This window comes from Pollachius pollachius (genome assembly GCF_949987615.1).
Source record: "Pollachius pollachius genome assembly, chromosome: 13".
Taxonomy (NCBI): Eukaryota; Metazoa; Chordata; class Actinopteri; order Gadiformes; family Gadidae; genus Pollachius; species Pollachius pollachius.
In genome coordinates this window covers 11,059,791-11,083,728 of record NC_136946.1, presented here as the reverse complement: position 1 = coordinate 11,083,728, position 23,938 = coordinate 11,059,791, and the positions used below count along the sequence as shown (strand labels likewise).

General features: G+C 45.0%; 3 protein-coding genes across 4 annotated transcripts; all 3 read right to left on the bottom strand.

Moving 5' to 3' along the window:
• Positions 1-250: 250 nt before the first annotated feature.
• ak2 (adenylate kinase 2) lies at positions 251-9,459 on the bottom strand (the record flags this gene model as incomplete). Of its 2 annotated transcripts, XM_079749851.1 has the most annotated exons (7): positions 9,256-9,459; positions 8,701-8,826; positions 7,938-8,048; positions 7,420-7,514; positions 5,202-5,274; positions 2,558-2,777; positions 251-552 (listed from the first exon to the last, which is right to left on the bottom strand). In XM_079749851.1, exons 1-7 carry the CDS (start codon positions 9,352-9,354, stop codon positions 545-547), a joined length of 732 nt encoding a protein of 243 aa, XP_079605977.1. In that variant the 5' UTR covers positions 9,355-9,459. The 2 variants fall into 2 exon arrangements, with proteins under 2 accessions (XP_079605977.1, XP_079605976.1); XM_079749850.1 differs by lacking the exon at positions 251-552 and having other exon boundaries at positions 2,532-2,777.
• Positions 9,460-10,240: 781 nt separating this feature from the next.
• On the bottom strand, positions 10,241-21,271 carry krit1 (KRIT1 ankyrin repeat containing). Its single transcript, XM_079749959.1, has 17 exons — positions 21,105-21,271; positions 20,451-20,620; positions 19,853-20,009; positions 19,583-19,675; positions 19,272-19,401; positions 18,407-18,659; positions 18,071-18,186; positions 17,589-17,732; positions 16,650-16,806; positions 16,378-16,485; positions 16,092-16,248; positions 15,273-15,424; positions 14,339-14,505; positions 14,086-14,173; positions 13,750-13,956; positions 10,882-10,998; positions 10,241-10,578 (listed from the first exon to the last, which is right to left on the bottom strand). Exons 2-17 carry the CDS (start codon positions 20,550-20,552, stop codon positions 10,489-10,491), a joined length of 2,238 nt encoding a protein of 745 aa, XP_079606085.1. The 5' UTR covers positions 20,553-20,620; positions 21,105-21,271; the 3' UTR covers positions 10,241-10,488.
• An 867-nt stretch (positions 21,272-22,138) lies between these two features.
• On the bottom strand, positions 22,139-22,904 carry LOC307084730 (protein rapunzel-like). Its single transcript, XM_079749214.1, has one exon. It carries the CDS (start codon positions 22,845-22,847, stop codon positions 22,167-22,169), a length of 681 nt encoding a protein of 226 aa, XP_079605340.1. The 5' UTR covers positions 22,848-22,904; the 3' UTR covers positions 22,139-22,166.
• Positions 22,905-23,938: the final 1,034 nt, after the last annotated feature.

Sequence of the window (23,938 nt, the reverse complement as noted above, 5' to 3'; positions counted from 1 at the left end):
ACGTTCGCAACGACTTCCAAGGAAAGCCCCGATCGGTGACGTAGCACCAAATGAAGACAAAAACCCCACCCCGTGGTAACACCCACTTCCATATTAAAGTGAATTTATTGAAATCGAGAACCTAAATTACAGAAATATACAAGCGATTAGAGATTTGGTTTAACCAAAAAAGCTAAAATGTTAACCAAACGAAGTGGCAGAACCATATTAATACATAGGCTAACCAGCCAAATAAGTATTTGAAACCAACTGAGGAAAATCTGATTTTATTACAGAGGTTGAATCAACAATTGGATTACATGATTTTGAGTATCTTGTCCTGAGTTGACAGACAACAATTATAGACAGCCATACGATAGCATGGTGGTAGAGTAGCACTTGGGTGAATATCAATCAACTCGACAGTAAAAAGGCTTCGTTGCATTCACACTGCTGGCCTCTGCTGCCTAGCTCCCCTCATAACATCCAACCATTGCAGTGTGTCCACCCACCCATGCTTTTGTCGCCCCTCTTTTGCCAGGTTTGGAACGGAGAAGTGGACTCTTCACCCAGCTGTGGAGAAGGAAAAGGAGGTGGGGGCAGAGAGGGATGGAGAGAAAATTGGAAGATGTTTTCAATCACAGGGAATTTAAAGTGCAGTAAAAACAACAATCAGCCAGATGGCGAACTGTAAATCAGTTCAGTCGTTCACTTTTCTTGGGAATAGCCCGGGGCAAGCCGACTGAGGGAGTGGAGTTGAGTCTGCTTGTGTATTAATAAAATCATAAAAACACAGTTAAGTGCAAGTACGCTGCTAGCATGTATATCGGATTAAGACATATTCAGGTTTCGCTCGCTACTACAAGTACATTCAGCTACAGACTATTGAACATAAAATATACCAGTACACCAACTTTAACTTAACGTATACAAAAAGGAAAGCGGGCAGTAAAAACAAAAGTTTCCTTGGCCACCTCTACATCATGCTTACATCAAAACATAAGCAGTCAAGAACATCCCCCAGAACCCAGGCAGTGCAAAGATTTCAACCAATAGACCACCGCCGAAGGACAAGAGGGAGAAATCACTGAGAAACAGAATAGGGAAACGTACATAGAACACAGCAGGGTTTGCCACAACAAAGACTTTTGGCCCGCATATCTTTCTCTTGCATGTGGCTATTTTGTTTCAAGTCCGTGGGTCAACCAATCACGGATCTCCCTGCGTTTAATCACGAGACCGGCACAACCAATAAGAGAAGTGCATTCTGGGGTCTAATTCCCTAAAGAGTACCAAAGACCAACATTCTCGGAAGTCAGACCAGACCATGTGCTATTGTCACATCCTGTTCGGCGGAGAGAACGCCCCATAGTTTAATTCAGTCACAAAGAGTGCATGTCTACCAACTGTAATGGTAACCTGGTGTAAGGGCAGCAACATGGGACTTCTGTCAATCTATAGTATTCCAGCAGTTTAAACTGACCTTAAAACAGTAACATATATAAATAGATAAATGATTGTCTAGGGTAACCCTATTGTTTTACTAGAACATATTTAAAGAAACTCGTCCCAAAGCAGAAACCTATTTTAGATAATCTAGCTCAAGATAGGTGTCCTTGAACAAACAAAAAAAAAAACACATGCAAATAGTGCGTGGGACCAGCCTTTGCTAATCTGGAGAACATGACCTCACTGTGCTGAAAACTAACACCAGGGGTGTTGTCTAACTACTTCACAGCAATGCAGTAGTAACTCTCTTAAGCACACAGCGCCAAGCTGAAGTGTGTACAATCATAATCTTAAAACGTTATCATTAGCCCATATCTATGCCAAAAAAACCATCAGGTAGTATCGGCAAAATATGATGTCCAAAGGTTAGTTCACAGTCTGAGGGAGTGAAGACGTGGTTGGGGAAGGAAAAGCACACTGGATCAGGAGTCATGTGCCCCACATTGACGGAGTGCGACAGAAGACAGAAGAGGACAGCTAAATGGCAATTAGATGAAAAAAAAAAAAAAGATCAGATTACGTTGGATAGCGATAAAACAGAGGACGGAGAGTAAAAGAAAATAGGAGAAAAGAGGGATAACAAAAGACCACAGGATAATAAGAGAGCTTGGAGCAAACTGTGTCAAGTGAATTATATTTGATCCTTATTCTCGTCTATTCTGGCCACTGGCAGAGTGGGCAGATGGCCACGCAGAGTTTAATGTAATCGTCAAGATTCTAGCCAAAATGAGGCGTTTACATCAAAGGCTGCAATGTAAAGGGGTAGTAGGACTGCAGCACACTTGACGGAAATATACCAAAAGAGGACATAAGAGTATCTGTCCAACTCTACCAGAATATTGAAGAGCAGTGCCTCGGTCACGCTGCATAATACGAAATTAATGAGGACACATCCATTGCTCAATGATTACCCTGCAGTCCACTAGGTGCCTCAGGTGCCCACATAACCTTGAAACCCGAGACACAAAGGGAGGAGAGAAAAAGGAGTGTGGTGTGCCCTGAACGTGAGGAGGAAGAACAGGAGGAGGAGGAGAAGGGTCTCTTTAGACGAAGAACACGTGGTCTTTACAGGCGGAGGCGCGGACGGGGGCTTCCATGGCGGCTGAGAAGGCGGCGACGATGGAGGCGAAGACCACGCTGGGGCTCTTGGAGGCGTCCACGGCGGTGTGCAGGCCGCGGGCGCTGTAGTAGTTGACGAGCGGCAGCGTCTGGCGGTGGTAGGACTCCAGGCGCGAGTGCAGCGCCTTCTCGTTGTCGTCGCTGCGCTTCATCAGGGGCTCGCCGGTGACCTGGGAGACGGGGAGCAGCGGCGTTAGTGTGTAAGAGACGTCTGGCAGGGTTGAACATAAATCAATAAGAGGCTTGTACAGCATGAGGACGACGAGGGAACGGGAAGGAGGGAGAGAGAATGGATGAACAGTGTTGTGACGGAAAGAAGGGATGAAACTACAGAGAATGGAGAAGGAAAATACAATCGTGTGTGCCGCGACAGAAGGTTGTGTTTGCAGTCTGTACAAAAAGAACTCAACACCACTAGCGAGCCCGTCTTGGTCGAGGCATTGGGTTTCTCGATGCATTAGTGAAGGCCCAATGCTGGAAAATGAGCAGGACGTAAAGCAGGCAGTGTTTTGACGTCTGAGAGTCCAAAGCCAGCAATATCCACCAGGACAATCGACAGAGGATGACATGCAGTGATGATGACTTATGAAATATAAGTCATTCACTGCATGTTAAACCACAATTCCATTCCATTACATATTTAAAAAAAAGGAGAAGTGACGCAACTCTTTGCAACTTTTCATTATTGTGTCAGAAAAACCGTTACACATTAATGGGAAAGATGCATGGACACATTATCGGGAAAGATGGGTGGAGGTCTTCACTCCCCTGGAGCTTCAAACCACAAAATTGTTCTTTAATTTATTTTACAATAAAAAATAAAATAAAAAACTGTGGCTCCTCATAACCTGCATGGCCAGTATAGTACTTGCCTTAGTAACTCTCCGCTCGACAATAAACAAGGCACGTATTAAAATGGAAGGCCAAGCCTACAACACCTTGTAAAAACATTATGTCCCAAACGAAATGCTCATTGAGGGCGCACTCACACTAGGCCATATGTACCGTGCCCAAGTCCGTTTGACACCTGTACCGTACTCACGTATAGGGTGACCAGATGTCCCGCTTTGTGCGGGACAGTCCCGCATTTCCATGACTTTGAACGCGTCCCGCAAATTGAGACGTTGTCCCGCATTGTTATTGACAGTCAGACTCGATTTTTTTTTTTTTTGGAAATGCGTGATTTATCATCTAGCATTTATCAAATAGCTGCGTGCGGAGACAGCAGGGCTGTCATCAGGGAGCGGGAGGGGTGTTTGATCATGTCAATGAAACTTGGTCTCGGACGCAGGTTAATGGCACGCCCACCACCAAGAAGCAATGCAAGGGCGATCCTAGTCAATCGTCTAGGGCGGCAAATGCGTTGAAGGCCCTCTGGTGGCGGCCTTAATTAATTATGAAATATAACTAAATAAGCGAAATAAAACACGTTTATCAAATATGTTTCTAAATAGAACGGACAAGGGGGGAACGGGGGATTATCTGTTATTGCGGACTGAAACCCCCACTGAAGGTCCCAGGTCGCCTCCTCTCTCCCCCCCCCCACTTTGTCCCGCACAAACGTAGTCTTTGTCCCACTTCTGGTGAATTGGGATCTGGTCACCCTACTCACGTACGATTGCCCCCCCCCCCCCCCCCTGCTGTGCCACTGGCCTGTGCTCACACTAGGCAATCTCAACTGGGCCTGAGTACGGTTGCCTATTGTACATACGTCATCACGTCGTAATACGTCATCACCAAGCTTCCACTGCTTTGTAGAACAACACAGAACACAATTGACACTTTACTGACTTTGTTACTTATTTGGAGCCGTTCTATTCAGATACAGCCCTCTCTCACTGAGCGTTTTTACACTGCCAAATAAGCCGTTTAATGCAAGCCTTTTTCCGCGGCACGGCCCCCGTGTTTAAACTCCCCGAGGTAAATTACCTGCTTGAGCTAGAACCCCAATTTACCCTCCCGGACCCTGCACACATTGGCGGTTTATTGGGTTTCATTCTGTTGTAAATGTGACGGCTCCGCGGTTCCGGGGGGGGGCTTGGGTATTGGTGTTGCTGCGCTGTCTCCACAGAGACAACACAGCGATATCATCATCAGCAGTTCTAACTGGAGAGAAAGTGAAATCCGCATGCTGCTGATCATGAGAGAGAAGGTGATGCAGTCGTATTAAACAAAGACGTTGAAAGATGGCGCGATCTACGAGAGAGACGCAGCGGAACTGTCCTTACGCGGCTTTTGTCGGGATAAAAAACAAGTGGTCAGCAAAATAAAGAATATGTTGGCGTTTTTGCACTTGTAAATAGTTAATCGCGTTTGTAGCCTACACTCAGACGTGAACTTATTCTTGCATGCAGGTGTCTTCATTTATAAAAAATAACGCAACTTCACTATCGCACCAACGTGAACCCACTCGTGTGTTCACGTTGGTGAGACACTTGCTCAGACACTCCCAGGATGCTGAAACCAGGTGGGAAGGGTTCTCTTGCACTACTCAATTGCTGAGAAAGGTTTTTAAATCCCCATGGTTCAGGGCGTTTCATTACTGAGTGAGAACAGCACTCCCATTTTTGCGGTGAGGTAGGATGCTGACTTACATCATCCTTCATGGCCTCTTTAGGGGGGTTGAACTCCTTGTGGTAGGAGCGGCCACTTGGTTGATGAATCAGTCTGGGAAGATGAGGTCAAGAGAGAGGGAGTATATCAGCTCAAAAGTCAGACAACCACATGGAATGAAATACCTTCTAAATTGTGAAATAAAGGCAGGACTTTAGGGATCATAGTGTTTTCTATGTTAATAATCATTAAATAAATGATGATGACCATCGCATTATCATTATGCGGATTGAATGGTATATAGGCATTTTCTTTATAACAAGCACAACCACCGAGCCCCCGGACTCACGCCGCGGGCTTTGCAGCCCGGCCATATGTTCCATGTTCTAGGGAGTCCAGTTTAAAGATAAGCTTTAATCCCCTGCCAAGTAATGCAATAGTTGGTTTTAAAAATGCTTATTAGCCTGGAGAATGGTGGATCAATGTGATGTTTTTATTTTATAAACCAGTGTATTTTTTTTTTATTTATTTTGGTAGAAATATCTATCAATATATCAGTTATTATATATTGTCAGGGCTGTACAGTGCGACAGTTTTGATCGCATTTGCTATTAACATATATAACGTGCGAAGATAAATACAAGTCCACTCGCACCGGTGCGAAAGGGTGGGAAGGACCCGTGCCGAAAAAAAAATATGTCTTTCTGTACGGCTTTCAATGGCACTGCTAAGCGCGAGTGTGTGGGAGCATGATGGGAGGGATGCATGTAGGGAAATGTATTTCGAATTATAGGCTTGCCAGTTCCGCTCAACTACTAAAAAACTACATTTCCTGAACATTCGCACGTTGAGGAAGAGGCTTTGTAAAAGTCGCGGGAAATTCACTTTTTAAGCAAAACCGAAAAATGAAAAAGTATTTCTCTGTATTCGAAAGTTCTTCTTCATCAAATAAAGATGGAAACTTGGAAAAAAAAATCCACGTATGGAAGAGATTGACTCGGTGACCACATGCAGGGAACCGGCACCTTCGGACGAAGCCGACTCCACCCATGACTCTGTCTCGGCCAACAGGAAAACATACAGGTTTAACCCCCAGTGGTTAAAAACTTTCAATTGGCTGGTCTACGACCAATCCAAGAAGTCTATGTTTGGTAAATATTGCCTCGAGGCAGGGGAAAGGGCATCTGGGAAGACACCCTACATTACAGGGAACACTATTTTCAAGAGGGACAACGTCACTAAGCACAACTTGTCAAAGCAACACATCGCTTGCCGGGAGGCTTTTTTTCGCAAAAACCCAGGTTAACCGTGCTGGTTAAATTTGTAATAATTACTTAATTTTGTTGAATGTGTTCACCACTTCTGGCTGCTGATGTTCGTCCTATTCTGTTCATATAGTTAAATCTGAATAAAATAATTATTTTGACTATAGTATGTGTGCTACCAAAATTATTTTTGTGCTACTGAATTTTTTTGCTTGCTAGCACCAGTGCTACAACTTTAAAAAGTAAGCGTACAGCCCTGATATTGTACATAACATGTGGCCATATAACCCAGTTCTGCCATATAATTCCTTCTTATTTGTTATTTGTTATGTTTTCTTTCAGGAGATCATTGAGGCCGCTGCCACCAGAGCCCACCCCTCCACCTCAAGCACCTCTTCTGCATTGGAAGCCCTAAGCCCCCCCAACCCCCAGGAAGACAGAAAGATTAACCATCCACTGATGGTTGGTTTAAAACTGGTTTAAAACCGACCGAGTTATTGATAAAATGTGATGGTTGATGCCTTTTTGTAATGTGCAATATTAGTTCCATTATATCACTGGCAGACATGTCCACTTCCCCCATAGTGTATTGCATTTTTAACTTGGCCTCTCCCGCCAATCCCAAACTCTCCACGATAGTCACTCCCACTTACCTTTGTTAACTGTATATTCCCTACCCACAATGCAAACGTCTACCTATAAGAATCTTGTTCACCCATTGTCTCCCTGAATGTATCCTTGGTAACTTTGCTGCCCGTACTTTCCCATTATCATGCTCCAATATTAAATCAAAAATTGATTACATGCTGGCCGACATGACCTAAAAATAAGTTTCTCTTCATCATCAATCCATTGCACTACTATGTCACCCAATACATACATTTTGATCTGAAATGTGAGTGGTTTTAGGGTTGCCGTTAGAGTGGACACTGAATTGATTAAGTGACTGATGAACGGCCCATGTTAGTGGGTTTATACTTGATGTGACTCCTACCTCCCACAGATCCGGCGAACCAGCAGGGAGTCGTCCACAGCAAACTCAATAACAGAGTCCAGCTGTTCGTGTCTCTGGTCCAACAGGTTATCCAGCTGTGGGATCAGGTTCAGAAGACCGTAAGGCATGAGAACACACACACCATTAGGGATGTACCCATATACCAGTACTCAGACTCGGGCCGATACTATGCTTATGTACTCGTAAAACCTCTCAGATAATAAAAATAAATCCCAGATTGAGAGAAAAGGAAAATTATATGTTTTTGCCATTCTCCCCAAAACACTATGCGAACAGTCGTTCTTTTCGTGTTAAGTGGCACGGTTAACGGACTCGTGGAGCTCTGCCCTATTTCCTAGAATTCCAAGCCCAAAATGCATTTAGTAAAATCTCATAATATCGGTGGTATTAGATATTAAACAAAACAGCAATATCGGGCCTAATCCTTTAGGTTAGCTTTGCTTGACTGTTCGATCCAAAGGAAGGTGGAATGTCAATGACCAATCAAAATCACTCACCATCTCTGCTTGTTTGACAGTGCGGGGGAAACCATCCAATAGGAAGCCCTTCTTACAGGGGGGCGTGTCCAGGTTCTTTTCAATGAGTTCCACCACCATCTCGTCACTCACCTGAAATGGTGGGCAGTGATGGACCGCTATTACTACTAACTAATAACCAGAAAAGACGTTTTCAGTAATCATAATAAAGTTTATTCTAGCCACTAGCAAGTGAGAGGACAGTTGCATTACTGCAAGTCTTTTCTGCTTGTACCTAATGGCAATCAATTGCAACCAATGTTGCACCTCTACGGACAGCTTGGAGCATTCTCTTTTGTCTCCAATCACCTTTGGTTTCACAAAAATGTTTTTCTACCATGCGCAACTTCCTGTCCAGAAGTGTGAAAAGTTACATTTTTCAACGTTTTCTGAAGTGAGTTAACCCTTTAGACTTATTAACAGAATATTGCCCATGGCATTTAGGATACGAAGAGGATGACCCAATCTTTTTATAGAGGTTCAACACAGACTTGTATTATAACATATGGGGCTCTCCACAGAGTGCATCACGATGAAGAGATTCCGTAATGCGACCTCTTGGACCTCGCTTGCGGCTAGGTTTCTTCACTGGAACCCAAATGATGTGAACCCAAATGATCTGTAACGCATAATGCGTTACAGATATTGTACCACAAGTTTATTTGTCGCCCATTTGCTATGAAGAACACTATTGACACCCAGCTGATTCAACCATGACACAGAGGTCATGAATAGTAAACCTTACCAGTTTGCCAGAATCCATGGTTTGCTTGAGCCTTTTGCCTAGCTCGGTGCCGGATGCAACCATGGCTCTCAGCATGTCCCCAGTGGCCAGGTGACACACGCAGTACTGCTCCGCCAGACGAGGGGCCTGGGAGGAGGAGGAGGAGGAGGAGGGAGTGGTGAGAGGGTTAAAATATTTAACTGTCAACGGTACGTGGAACAGGATACAAAGATCCACTTGTGATTCAGGTAACTTTCGTTACTGGACAAAACATGTTATTCAAGAGGAAACATTGTGGAGTATACAGTTGATATATATAGCCGGATAAGAAAGTCGGTGCAAACATTGTACTAAAAACCAAGTTACGTTAGAAACACTTTCTGGACTTCGCGCACAGAAGGTTGACTTGTCACGCGTCGACATGTTATATAAAACAAGGTTATATGCAAGATATAACTTGAAATGTATGTTGACTTTCGGGAACAACAGGTAGTGCTGCAGCTGTAATGCCAACTAGTGAGCGCCCACTGTCAGCCATGCCGCACCACTCAGCTAGCTGCTTAGGGTCCGTCTTACCTGAGTGCCTTTCCCAGCCCCGGGAGGGCCGAGCAGGATGGCCCGGATACCCTCCTGCATGTCAGCCACCGCCTCTTTTAACTGTATCACGGGAGCCATGTCTACCGTGTGGGATCAGGACAGAATGTTAATTGCCCTTGTCGTTGTTTCTCTCTGTCAACTCGGGCCACTCCGAGGGAAAGGAAGGACCACACCGAGCCCCTATTCTTGTTCTGGTTTTATTGGCGGGTCATAGTTCCCACGGAATGTTGTGTAGCGCCACCTTCTGGATCGGAGGTTGAAGTAGTATTACCTAAAGGTGCAAGGTCTGTCTCTTTCTAACGTATACGTTTGGATATTAACATGCTCAATGGTTTCACTCAACACACTCATCTGAAATGCTTTCTTAATAAAGATATAGCAGCATAACGTTTTCTTTAAATCCCCTTCTTTGGGATGTTGTGTCTCCAGTCAGATTGCTAGAGGTTTTTATTTTGTATTTTTAAGTCCCGATCCATCCAATGAAACCCACCTGGCAGACCGACTTCTGGCTACTTTTGATCATGTAAATAAATAAATAAATATATATATATATATATATATATATATATACACACTCAATATATATATAATCAACTATTTAAAGTTGATTTATTTCTTTCAATTTTTATGTCCAGATTACACTTTAAATAATCTGAAATGCATTATTAACAACCACCAATTCACGATGTGGATATATATATTGGTGCTATAATATGCATTCCTCTAATTTAAGCTTGGTGGCTGACAAAGCTTAAAGTAATGCTTAGCACTCGAAAGGATGTTGCATTACCACAAGCTAGACAGAAGGCAGACACCTCGGTTACACTTTCCTCTTGTGGTTACTGTGATACGTGCTATTCAATTGGTTTTTAATTCTTTCAATTATAGACATAAGAACTTCATATTACTTTACTCATAAAAGTCAGCCAGGATGTTAACAAATAAAGAACAGAGAACAAGAGACTTCAGCAAAATAATATTTATGTTTAGTATATACCATATATATAACTATATATATAAATCATAACAAAATAAAAAATTGAACCATTAAATAAACATATTTACATGACATTTTACATAACAAGCACATTGATTCAGAGCACACAACTCAAGCACAGCCAAAACACACACACTGAATATAGGATGGGCCTATTTCACACACACAATGACCAGTTGGTCCATAGTAACCAGGTGGATGTCGTTCCCTATAGTTCAACCATAGGCATACTTGTCCGAAAGGCTCTTGTCATTTGGAGTCATCTGTCCACTGAGCTTCATGAGAAGTTTCACAATAAGGCCGGCCTTTAGAGAAGAAAAAAAACCACCATTAGTTTGCTACGTCTATGTCTCATACTAAAACCTACAGTATGCCTTCTTGTGACACTATTTCACAGATCCAAGCTAGAAATGTTTACTATAAAAAGGAAATTAACAGACACTTTAACTAACAAAAAAGAAAAAGTATCATAAAATCAACCTTCAGTCGTTTTGAGTCATTTCATTAATCCAGATACTTATATAGACACTAAAATACACCAACATTCTACACAGTTATGATGCAACTCAAAAGCAGAACTTGTGAGAGGAGCATCAAAAAGGGGGCACCTGTTTTGTGTGGACGATGATGTTCATCTTGTTCTCCACGCTGTGGATCTGGAAGTATAGGTCCGCCTGGCCCAGCTGCCACATGAACCCCCCGTACTCCAAGCTGATGAGAAGCACCTGTTAACAGACAGAGAGAGACGACGTAAGCACAAGCGGCCCGACACCATCGAAGTGTAGGGATCAGGGCCTCGTTTCCCGATAACGATGGATCTTCGCTCGTGAATTTCTTTGGAGCGTTTCCCGAAACTCCTCTTAACATGAACGCGCGTTCACTGCACTCATGACATTCGTAGGATTGTACCTTTCCACTGACATGGTGCTGAAACGGGCTATGACGCAGGGGGAGACGCAGAAATGTCGCAGGAAAATGGGGTAAAAAAGGGTTAAAATATCTCCCCATCAAGGCCAGCAGCAGAGTAGCCTACGAAAAGAATAGACTGCAATAATATGAATGCTAAAGATATTAAAACACAATTGATTAGGCCTAGGCCGACATATGCTATATCAGTCCTAATCCTGAATGCACTGTGCATACATTTTTTCATGGCATTTCCCCCCCCGAAATAATTACAAAAATCCAAAATAACTTGTATGACAACTACATTTATCTTAATGTGCTGATTTCTGAAACATACTTTGCGCAGCAAAGAGAGCCGACTTTATCTGATTGGCTTGATTGACTCTCTAGAGAGCCAATCAAGGTTTTATTGATTGGCTCTCTAGTCTAGAATATTTGTAGACATTAAAAATGCAACGTTCCATTCATTCATTATCATTCAAACGCAGAGGCTAGGCATTGACACACGGCTATTGCTGACCTGATTAGGAGAGCTTTGTCTAGATCCTGCCCATATTGTTGGGCAGGATGAAGTAGGGTATAGGCAGGGTTCGAGTTATGATTCCATCTCTGTGGGGTCTCTTAAAGTTGTTGGGGGGGGGGATATAGGACGTAAATATGGGCTATTATGACAAGGCTCTTCTCAATGCCGTGGAACGCTCCGTTCACTTGCATGGGCCCTTCACGCCAACGCGAGCGTCTTCGGTTGCTAAGAAACGTCAACGTCTTTGGCTAACTATTTCTCTGCTGATCAACACTACGAATGGTAACAAATAAATTGTAAAAAGACACCTTGTGAAGTTATTTTTTCGTTTGGCAAGTAGCCGCTCATTATCGAAAATAAGCCCCTTCAGGTCGAAGCAAGACACTTCCGTTTCCCGTCGGTGTCCGGTTCGCCCTGTCTGGGCTTACTTTCCAGATAATGACCGGCGTTCTATTAGTCCTTACTTAAAGTCAATATTACTCTGCATATGGAAGGGAAAATAGCTTTATTTGTAATTACAATATTATGCTCCTGTATTTTCAGAGACCCCCACAGATATTTGAGTTTGCTGCTTTCATGGGAGCCAGACCTCTCTCTATGGGAGCTCAGCTCTCACCGGCTCCCACCGGCTCCCACCTAACTCGAACCTTGGCTATAGGTCTTTTTACACTGCCGAGCCGGTTCGGTCACAGCTTGGCACGCCCAGCGATTTCACCTTCTTATCTCAAGTTTCCTGTGTAAAACCGAGGGGGTCAACCCCCGGTCGTCACGGCGCGGGCGTTCTTGGTTCACTGGAGAAGGCGGGGCTGCGCATGGAGTCTCTGACCTCTTTAGAATAATTTGTATTATTGCATACTCCCGAATGTTTTAATTTTTTTATGAATGAAGACACCTGCATGCAATAATGAGTTCACGTCTGAGTGTAGACTACAAACGCGATTAACTATGGTCACAGGGATGTTCGTTACTGTCTAGACACGGTCCAATAAATAGTGAACTTCATCACAGCCTCACCGAAGCGCCTACAGTGCTTAACGCAAACAAACAATCGCAACAAAAAACGCCTGCAGAAATTATCCGGCACCCGCTGGTCTCAGCATGATTCCTGTCTACAGTAGCCTATGTCTTCTGTCATTGATCAATATGAGGACATTTTAACCACGATGGTTGAATTAAAATCAGAGGGAGACAGCAAGTGCTGCTCGAAAGCGACCTCCCATACAAGAGCAATCATTTTATTTTATTATATGCCTTGTGACGTGGCGTTTGATCGGTAAATTTCGGCTGCGCATGTATTTTTGGAATTTTAAATTGCTGCAATAAATTATGTTGTTGACTTCTAACATGTCTCTATCTTTGCTGTTTAAATCGAACAGTTGTCTATGAGTAATAAATCGGCGGTAACCACTGTTTTTGGTTGCAAAATTGTGCCAGCTGGGCATTCCGTGGTATTTGATGTGTTTTAATAAAACACATCCAATACACGGAATGTCCGCTGGTGACGCCACTGAGGCTATAGTAGGCTAACGATTCTCTTAGCATCCTACGAGTACCCCTGGAGTCCTCATTAGCTACGAGCATTTTCACAACTTTTGTTACCAACGATGATTTCTGGAAACGGTGTGAAAACTGTACGATGCTCGTACGACGCACTTCACGGTCCACTTAGGCTAACGATGCTTTCGGGAAACTGGGCCCTGATCACACAGGTATAGACGCATCCCTTGTAATACCATGTTTGATCAAAAGTCTTTTGGTTTTATCCCCGCTATTTTAATGCCGTATCTCTTGATTTGCATCTGCATGTTGCAAAGCAATGTTTGAGGCTTTTTCACAATCCAGATGGACGGAATATTTTCAGAATATGAAATTCAAATGGATTTCAAATTCTTTTCATCAAACAAATAATCCGATACAATTGTTCTTAGACAGTAAAAGACTACCCATAGAAAAGACATAATACAGCTAGCGACTCCCCAGACCCCAACCCTTCTGTCCAATAGTCGATAGGGCCCCAGGCCACATCCAGGGGCCGCCCCCTCCTCACCTTGGTCTCCATGTTCATGAGGTGCAGGCCCTTGGTGTTGACGCCCACCATCACCCGGATGACCTTGTGGTTGCTGGCGCTGGCCTTGGTGTACACCTGCCCTGTGAAGAAGGCAGCCCCGTAGGTGGGGACGTCCCAGCAGTTCTGCAGGAAGAGCCGCTGTAGGTGGTGCATCTCCTTGCTCACACCCTCACTGGTGCTCAGGGCCTGCCGGGGGGGGGAGAGCAGGGGCGGGGGGAGCAGGGGCGGACGGCGGTTGGTTCATAAAAAAAATAGGGGGCGTATGTTGACCAGTGTGGTTTTTCATTGGTTACCGTGCCGGGCGGTGAAAAGTACCTTGTATTCGTAAAGGATCCTGTTGGTCCAATGGTACGCCTTGCTTTTCACTTTAGACATTGGAACTATAGACCGGAGGTTTTCTTCACTGTTGATAACAAAAAGATTAATAATAATAAAGACATTTTATTTTATCGTTTCCAGTAGATTTTTTTGAATACTCACACACTCGTGTCTGACCACAAGCAAATGAAGTGGCCTCTAGGCTATAGTACCCCGCAGGGCCCTCACGGTCATGTATCAGTGCTCTTACTTGAGGAAGCCCTGCTTGTGCTTCTTGCTCTCGTAGTTGCCGTAGATGATCTGCAGCAGGAGGCTGGCCAGGGTGATCAGCTTGCTGTCCGGGGAGGGGAACATGCCCTTGAGCAGAGAGTGGCGGGCCTCGTCGAACAGGATCAGGATGGACAGCGGATCCTCCACCTGAGGCAGAAGAACAATCCTGGTTGAAGGAGGTCAGGTCCACCCATCAGCCTCGAGGGCTCACAATGTCACATTGAAATGACCCATCTCCATATTGGTGGTTGGAGCATAGTATTGTTAGTTATTGTGTTGGTAGCAATGCTGTTTTGGTAATTGTGTGATCTTGAAGGGATTTTTCATATGCGGAGACATTGTTGTCTCTGTGGAACTGCCACCGAGATTCTCCTGTGAGACGTGAAAAAAATATGTTTCATTTCCCCAAGTTCCGCTATGTTTACGTTCATTTAGAATTTTACATTACTACAACTCCCTTGAGTCCTCAAAATGTAGTACAGCCAAGAAAAATCTCATGATGCATTCTGATGCAAAAGCACTGTCCATTTATTGATTTATCACAAATCCACAAGGGAGTATAAACCAAATCTACATTCTCTATCTGCATGTATTACTTGTATCATTTTTTCACAGTTTAGTACCTTTGCTGGTAGTCAAATATAATATAAAAAGAAATATATATATATATATATATATATATATATATATATATATATATATATATATATATATATATATATATATATATATATATATATAAGAAAACATGTACACCCTAACCATGTAAACATATCTGTGTAAGCAGTCTGGACAAGGAGAGGAGGGTCCAAACAGCTGGTTGCCTGTCTGGACTGTACGGTCACTGAGGCACAGGGAAGGCCTCTAAATGGTCACGGCTGTTAACCCCACATGCCATATCTACCAGACCTTACCTTCTTCTCTACGTCCAGGGGCAGCCTCACGTCCCTCCGCAGGAACAGCTGGGGGTTCTCCCTCTGGGGGTCCAGCACCGTCAGGTCCGTCACGATCTCCGTCCAGATGCGCAGGTGCTGCAGGGGCTTGTGGTACGGCTTCAGTTGCAAGTCTGTAAACACACGCACACAAAACGCACACACGCACACAAAACACACACGCACACGTACGCGCACCCACAAAGACACATACACAGTTACCACATTTATCTAGATTGGTTTGGTATGTTGACCTTTAGAGAGTAACTAGACACCGAAATCAAAACGTTAGCAACCGGCCCATCGGTCTGATTGGTTAAGAAGCGTTGTAACCTTTAAACCCAAGGGAAATTGAATACAGATACAATTTATTAATGAGCAGGAATTAGGCAGGCTGTGAACATGGGGATTGAACCGAGTGCCTTTCGGCTGGGAACACCCAAGCTCGATCCTTTTGAAACATGGGTTGGAATCCCACAATTATTTTTGTATGCATCCCGCCATGCCTTGTCTATTTTATTTGAACATTAGACTTTTGAAAACTGGAAAAGGCAATACTGTATCATAAACAGCATACATTGGGCTCAATACATAAATGTTAATAATCACACTATTTTGACATGCAACTGAGAATGTACAAATCTTTGGTGGGTCCCGATTCCTGATCCAAAAGTTTCTGTACGGGTGGGGTCAGTGTATGACAACGTGTGGGAACCCAACATTATCCTATCCATGACCACCGTTTTCTAAATCAACCCCCAACACATGGTAGCCGGCCCTCTGCCCTTTTCCCGGACTCACTGAGGTTCTCTGAGCAGATCCAGATGGTGAAGTACTGCTGGCTCTCCTGCGACAGGCGCATGCCCTCCATGATCTGCTGCACCGTGGTGTTGTTGCCGTGCTTCAGCTCCACCGAGCGGTAGGAGCCGTCCATGCGGTAGATACGCACCTTCTCGTACTGTGGAAACACCGGGGTTTAACACTTGACTCAATGGACCTGATCAAAGCATATTATAATTATTCTATCAGCGACTGCGATTGATGTTTTGTTTTTTTCTGGGTAGGATATGGCAGGAGAGGAACTCACCGGTTTGGTGCTGGCCTGCTGCAGTAACTTCACCGTCTCCTCCCACTCGTTCTGCTTGTTCTCCTCACACACCTGCAGGGGGGAGCGCTTCTGCTGGTCCTCAATGTGCTGGGGAACCAGAAAAGAGTAAATAACATAAAGGAATATATTCTACATGTGTCATTGAAAAAAAAACACAAAAAACGTTAACAAAAAGGCTTTTTTTTTCTTCCTCAAAACGCCCATGGTACTCCAGGGTGCCCAAGCCTCATTTGGTCCTCTGTGCTGCTCACCCGGTCTATCTCAGAGTGCTGTAGCAGCAGCTTGACGATCTCAGAGTGTCCTCCGCGGGCCGCAAAGTGCAGCGGGGAGCTGAGCTGTCCGTTGAGCAGGTTGGGGTTACACTTCCCCTTCTCCAGCAGCAGACTGGTGGCCTCCACCTTGCCATGCCTGAATGAACACCAAACGCTGAGTGAAAAAACGTGATCCACTATGCATGACAAGTTATATATGTGCTTGACGACCATGTAGGAGCACTTATGTTAACCACTACGATGCCCATAGAACGTCAACCAGAAGCTTGTTACTATGCTAGAAATATAAGCAACGGCTTGCTTCTTGAAGCCTTTATAACCCCGTGCTTATTCAGACAAAACAACAATGCAAAAAAAAACATAGCCATCACATGTTTGTTGTGCTACGCTCGTCCAGCAAACCCTTGAGCCCAAAAACCGACCAACAGGTGCTAAGCTAGCCTAGCCTGGTTGAGCCAGAGGACCGACCAGCTGGTGCTAAGCTAGCTTAGCCTGGTTGAGCCAGAGGACCGACCAGCTGGTGCTAAGCTAGCCTAGCCTGGTTGAGCCAGAGGACCGACCAGCTGGTGCTACGCTAGCCTAGCCTGGTTGAGCCAGAGGACCAACCAGCTGGTGCTAAGCTAGCCTAGTTGAGCCAAAGGACCGACCAGCTGGTGCTACGCTAGCCTAGCCTGGTTGAGCCAGAGGACCGACCAGCTGGTGCTAAGCTAGCCTAGCCTGGTTGAGCCAGAGGACCGACCAGCTGGTGCTAAGCTAGCCTAGCCTGGTTGAGCCAGAGGACCGACCAGCTGGTGCTACGCTAGCCTAGCCTGGTTGAGCCAGAGGACCGACCAGCTGGTGCTACGCTAGCCTATCCTGGTTGAGCCAGAGGACCGACCAGCTGGTGCAACCCTAACCCTAGCCCGGTTGAGGACTGACCAGCAGGCGTAGTGGATTGGAGCCCAGTGGTCGCTGTCCAGCTGCTTGACGGAGAAGCCACTGTCGAGGAGCTTGGTGAGCAGCTCAGTGTCTCCCTCACAGGCGCTGCGGTGGAGGGGGAAGTCGTCCACCCACTGCCGCTCCCTACAGCACAGACAGGAGCACGTTGGTTGGACAATTAAACACATGTTGTAAGATCTCTTTAGTTTGAATAAGACATGAGCTTGCAATGAGAATCTCCCGCCATTTTTCTCCAGTGAAGCCATATTGATTTAGAGCAGGAAAAAGATAAGGGTCTTAATGAAGCAGTGGGAAGATTATTGTATGTTGACGAGAAACTAATCATTTAGAATAATAAGCTATATCTAACATTTTCAATGAACAATACATCCGACGTTGCCATTAAAGTAAGTATTTTGCTCTTGCTTGCAGGGCTGAAGAAAACCGACAAAAAGACATGTTCTAATGAGTTTGTTTCTCACTTGTCCTCTGAAACGCTGTTAGGTCCATGCTGCCACTTCTCTCTTTTAGGAATCTGGATTTTGGAGTAGTCTGGAGCTCCGAGTCCAAAGTAAGGGTTTATGATCACTTTGTCCACCTACAAATAGAATCAAAGAGAGCAGGTTTAAAATCCACAGGGAAGTACTGCGGAACAACAACACCAGCCGGGTTAATGCCTCATCAACAACTTCAACCATAAAATCACATGCGATTCTCCATGTAAACTTGGGTCTACTGTGAGCCTAAACCAGGAGACCAGGACTAGCCTAGACCAAGCCGGCGTTGTCAGTAAACCTCCGTTGCCTCCTCCCCCTCACCCGGTTGGTGTACTGCAGGTCCGAGCCGTAGAGCGGGTTCAACACGCACACGTCCGCCTTCTCCAGCGACATCATCTTGCTGCGGACCTCCAGGGCGGTGTAGCCCATGTGCAGCCCTTCCTCCTCGCTGGGCCCGCGCTCTGGCCCGCTGGCGTACGCCGGGTTGCTGACCGTCGTCTTCACCCTCTCCACCGGCGCCGGCCGGAACAGTGCCGGGATGGCGTGGGGTACGGTGTGCTGCTCTGCTAGCCATCTAAGAGGGCAACGGTCATGAGTTTGAGTATTAAAAGAAGAAAAAGATGCACTTTTGATCAATCAATCTGAGCGTCAATGACGTCTTTCTTCAAGATGTCGTTGAAAGAGACGGCACCCTGGATTCATCGTACCACCAGGTTGTTATGTTCGCCCTAGGGCTTTGTCTATGTGTCCTAACCCTATATCAACGTTCCTGAGGTGTCTACCAATCTATCAATGGCGTGATTGACTGTACACAATTTGCAAGGCCGCCATATTAACAATGGGGGGACCCCAAGTTATAACAGTGGGATGCAGCACTAAAAGACGTTGTCAAAATACCGAACACACAACATTTCTTTATAACTGAGCTGAAAGCATTTCAGTAGCAGGTTGTTATAAACATTCTTAGCGTGCCATTTTTAGGTCCCCTTTAATGTATTGAATGTTTGTCTTTGTAGTCACTAAAAAGCATAAATCGTCTCATAAAATAGTTGAATAAATACATGACAAGAACATTGGCCCTGGACAACAACAGTTATGTGTGAAAGGGGCTTCAAACCCATCCCGTGAACTGCTCTGGTCTCTCTCTCTGCGATGGCTCAATGGTCGCCGCGGAGGAGGTGCGTACTTGTCTAAGGCCAGCAGCATCCTGGAGGTGACCGAGGAGAAGTGGGCGCTGGTCTCACTGCACACCCTCATCATGTCCTGAAGGCAGTAGAAGCTGGGGCTCCCCGCCGTGTAGCAGGGCTTGCTGTTGTCTGCACACACCCACACACACACACACACACACACACACACACACACACATACACACACACACAAACACACACACACACACACACGCGCACAGGAGTCAAAGCCAAGCCAATTGGAATAACAGTACTGCTGTGAAATCAGATCTGGGACAGGGAGAAGTGGGGGGGGGGGCTGGGCGCTTACCTTTGACACCGAGTGGCACGATAAAGAGGGAGACCTCTTTGCCTTCATTGTCAGAATTGAGGGTGAATTTCTTCATGTGCACCACACGCTTCCCTGTATTGAGTCAATGAATATAAACAAGAGATGAAACTGCTGCAAATTGGTTATCTTTACGCCAATATCTTTACAGTTTTTGCTTTCCGGCACATGCTCTGTGCGGTATCCCCACTACAAGCTCTGCTATACCATAGTAGGAATGCTTGATCCAAGATTATATCGGACCCAACTCACCTATGAGGCCTTGGTTATTGGATATGGTCTTGGTCATCTCATCTACATAATTCAAAATAGATCTGGTTCGGTCTCCCCCGGCAGGGATCTTTGTTGCTAGAAGAACTTTCTTTCTCTTCTTTTCTTTCCCCTCCAGTGGTACTTCTATCAACAGGATCTTTACAAGAACATAACACAACACAGAGGTAGGTCAAGCCACAGCCTGCTCCCTTGAAGTTGGGAGACTGCTACTGCAGTATTATTCTAAGGTTTTGTATATGGATTTGGTACGTAAATCGCTTTGAGAAACAGGTGATTTATGAAATATACGTTTCAAGATGAATGCTTTAATTTCCTTCCTGCCAAGCTTCAACAGGCCGGAATGCTTATGGTTACTCCACACTCCACAAAAAATAAAGCGACACATGAATTCTATAGTTTCATTAATTATTAATTAAAACGATAGCATTAATTCAAGTCACTTAGGAGGAATAATTCATTCTAGGGTTGGCATTTCTGACTTCACTTATATTCTATAACTACATGCTCTCTGAAGATGTAATCAGAATGATTTCGTGAATAGCTTTATTCAGAAAAGACATTTAAACAGTGAATTTACCTCATATGACTTTGCTCTGTATTCCTTTGAACTTAAGCTGACTTGATTCTTTGGGCGAATGACTGCAACGAACACCTCTTCAAGGTTGTCCTGGTTGCCCATGGTGTAGTCTTCACCTCAGTGCCTTGTGTACATCCTATACAGCGATTAATGACTAGGGAGGTGCATGTCTGAAACAAGAAATGAGTGGATGAAAAGGAGATAGATAAGTAAAGAAACGACATAACGCTTTTCCCCACATATGTTGATCTCATCAACACAGGAGAATCACCACGAAGCAGGTCGTAGATATAGATGGAAGGTAAAAAAGCTTATATTTTTAAAACTGAAATCGATATAGCCATATCGTTAATAGGGAAATAAGTTGACTTTTAACCCCGCACAATAAAAATGTAACTATGTTTATAACAGATATGAACTGTTTATTCGTACTTAAGTCACGCCCCGGAAACTAATCGCCCTGTTGATTTTCATCAACAGTTAGACGCAAAGTTTAACATATCTAGATTAAACTAAAGCAAAGTCTGTACTTTCGTCTGGAAAGATGTCCTTACATTGAATCATATCATAGGCTTTCATAAACGAATGAGATGCATCATGGACAACAGTCAACAGACTCTTGTCGCTTTCCAAAAATAAACACCTTCATCTTACCTATAAGTTGTGTATCCTCAAAGGTATGCAGGACAAGATCGTCGAAAGATAATTTCAATATATATTCCATTGTTAAACGACGCCATCGATCTTACTTTACTCCAAAAACTATACTATTCTTGTATGCTTAAAGGCCTTATTGACTTCATCGCTCAATTTGTTGCCGACAGAACGGAGAAGGAAGCTGAAGAGGGTCCGGTTGGGTGTTCGTGTTGATAACAGCGTACTCTGGCGGCGGGGTGGACGTATTGCATTTCGCACATTATACAAATTACAAATTATTAATTATATTTCCTAGTTTAAACCGTTTTTAACATATCATTGTCCAATATAAACCTAGGCACGCTGTAAATATTTATCTGTGTACATTGTGAAATGCTTATGTTTACCTTTTATTAGCTTAGTTGTCCCTGTTTTTGCTGTATGTCTATTCTGAGTTAGCGCCTTAAAGTAGAAAAAACCTGAGTTAAATTAAAAAATATATTTTTGCTTGGTGTACACAGACTTGGCACAATCTATCTGATGACTGACTGATAATATACTTTTTATAGCGCAAATGCTATAGGTATGTTGTATGTTATCTATTTTAAGAGCCATCAACAATTCTACTGTTATTCAATACATGGTGTGAAGGTGTGCTGTTCAGAGTTTTTAAACCTCCCATCTCCCCCAATGATAAAAGAATATCAAAGCATGAAAGTAAAAGACCTTGAAGAAGAAACATTTGACACATAACAGCAGCGTTTATTTAGACAGCTAATGCAAAAAAGCATGGTCTCCATTTAAACAAAATATCACCCACAGCTTCGATGTGTCAACCAATATAACAAAAACATTAGAATATATGGCAGGCATCCTGACTATACAAATAAATCTCTAAAATATTCCCGGCATGATTAAATATCTTTGGATTGGTCGAGAGTGGATTCAGGGATTAAAATGACCCCACCCCACCTGAAGTGCTTCCATATTGATATGGACAATATCGTATCCCTCCCCCCATTCCTCCTACCCTCCCTACCACCAATCTCCCATCTCCCCTCCGACCTCCCCTCCCAGAACCTAGGGTGGGCTCTTGTCCTTGCATTGACTCAGCACCTCCTTCATCTTGCTCTGGATCTCCTGCACCCTCTTGGCCCACTTCTCGGCCACTTCCTCCGTGTCGTCCTCCGTCACCGCCGTGTAGGCCATGAGCGCGATGAGGCCCTTGTGGAAGAGGAGGCGCAGGTAGAGGCAGCGCTGCTCCATCACGGTGCGGTCGCGTCCGCAGTGGTCCAAGTACACCAGCAGGAGGGGCTGGCCGAACACGGAGCCCTTCCCCATCACGCCGCGGTAGTAGACGTCCAGGCTCATGTCCGCCTTGTCCCGCTCATAGATCCTCTCGAAGGTGCTCATGTGGAGGTCGGCGGCGTCCGGGTCCTTCTTCACCCGGGTCACCATGTTGCCGAAGGCGGCGTACTGGTGCTTGATGTACTCCTCGTACTTGCCGTAGGTCTCGTTGACCTCGTTGATCTGGATCTGGTGCAGGCACTCCTGGTTATTGGACGAGATGTCCTCCATCTTGCAGTGCAGCGCCTGGAAGTCCTTGTCCAGGGCGTGGGCCTCGTCCTCCTGGAGGGCCTTGCGCACTAGCCCCACCAGGGGGGAGATGAAGCCGCAGATGGGGATGATGGAGGAGGCAAAGGACGAGAGCTTCTCCACGCAGGTCAGCACCTTGACCACCGTCTTCAGAGTGTCCGCCATGGCTCCTGCTTCGCGGCCGCTCAGCTGCTCTGTACTTTGAGATCTAGAAATGTGGCATGGCGACTGTAGAAGGATCACGGAAACACAGTTGGTTTTATAACACACAAAACCCTTTGTATTTCAAGTTGATCAGGAAAAATAACTTACTGAATAGTTTGTAGTTGTAGGTGTGTCTTTGGACTTAATCTTGACCTAATTTTGACAGTAACGTGAAGGATAAACTCATTTTTTTGATTTCTCCTTTTATAGACATATCCACATTGCATTATTAAATATGGTCACATGGCAGTGCTCTTACAATTATTTGTTTTTATGAGGTGTATCAACATGTATGTAAGAGGAGTCTGTAAGTCCACCATCTGTTCACTTCTCCACTTACATCTTAATTCCCCGCAACATAAAACAAATGTTTGGGCCAACACACAGTGATCACACCCACTTACACGGAATGAAACCCTTTGTATCCATTCATATAATCTTAATCACCAGATACCTGTCGTGTTTCTCAGGAAAAATACCAATGAAAAGAATGTTGTGGGTTTGATTTAGGTCTTGTTTGAGGCCTACTCGATCTACCCGTCGATCTTCATTCCTCCCCTCACCTATGGTCATGAAGGGTGGGGGGTGACCGAAAGGACGAGGTCGCGGGTACAATCGGCCGAGATGGGTTTTCTCAGGAGGGTGGCTGTCGTCTCCCTTAAAGATAGGGTGAGAAGCTCAGCCAACCGTGAGCAACTCGGAGTAGAGCCGCCCCTCTGCTCAGAAGGGAGCCGGTCGAGGTGGTTCATTAGGTGAGGATGCCCACTGGGCGCCTCCCAACGGAGGGGTTCAAGGTACGAGCAGTGGGGGGGAGACCCCGGGGAAGACCCAGGACTAGGTGGAGAGATTATATCTAAACACTGGCCTGGGAACGCCTCGGTGTCCCCCGCCAGAGTTGGTCAATGTGGCCCGGGAAAGGGAAGTCTGGGGCCCCCTGCTGGAGCTGGGGCCCCTGCGACCCGACCCAGGATAAGCGGTTGGATGATAAGGATGAGGCATATACCTTCAGAATAATCTGGCGGGCCGGATGGTATGTCTGGCGGCCCGTTATG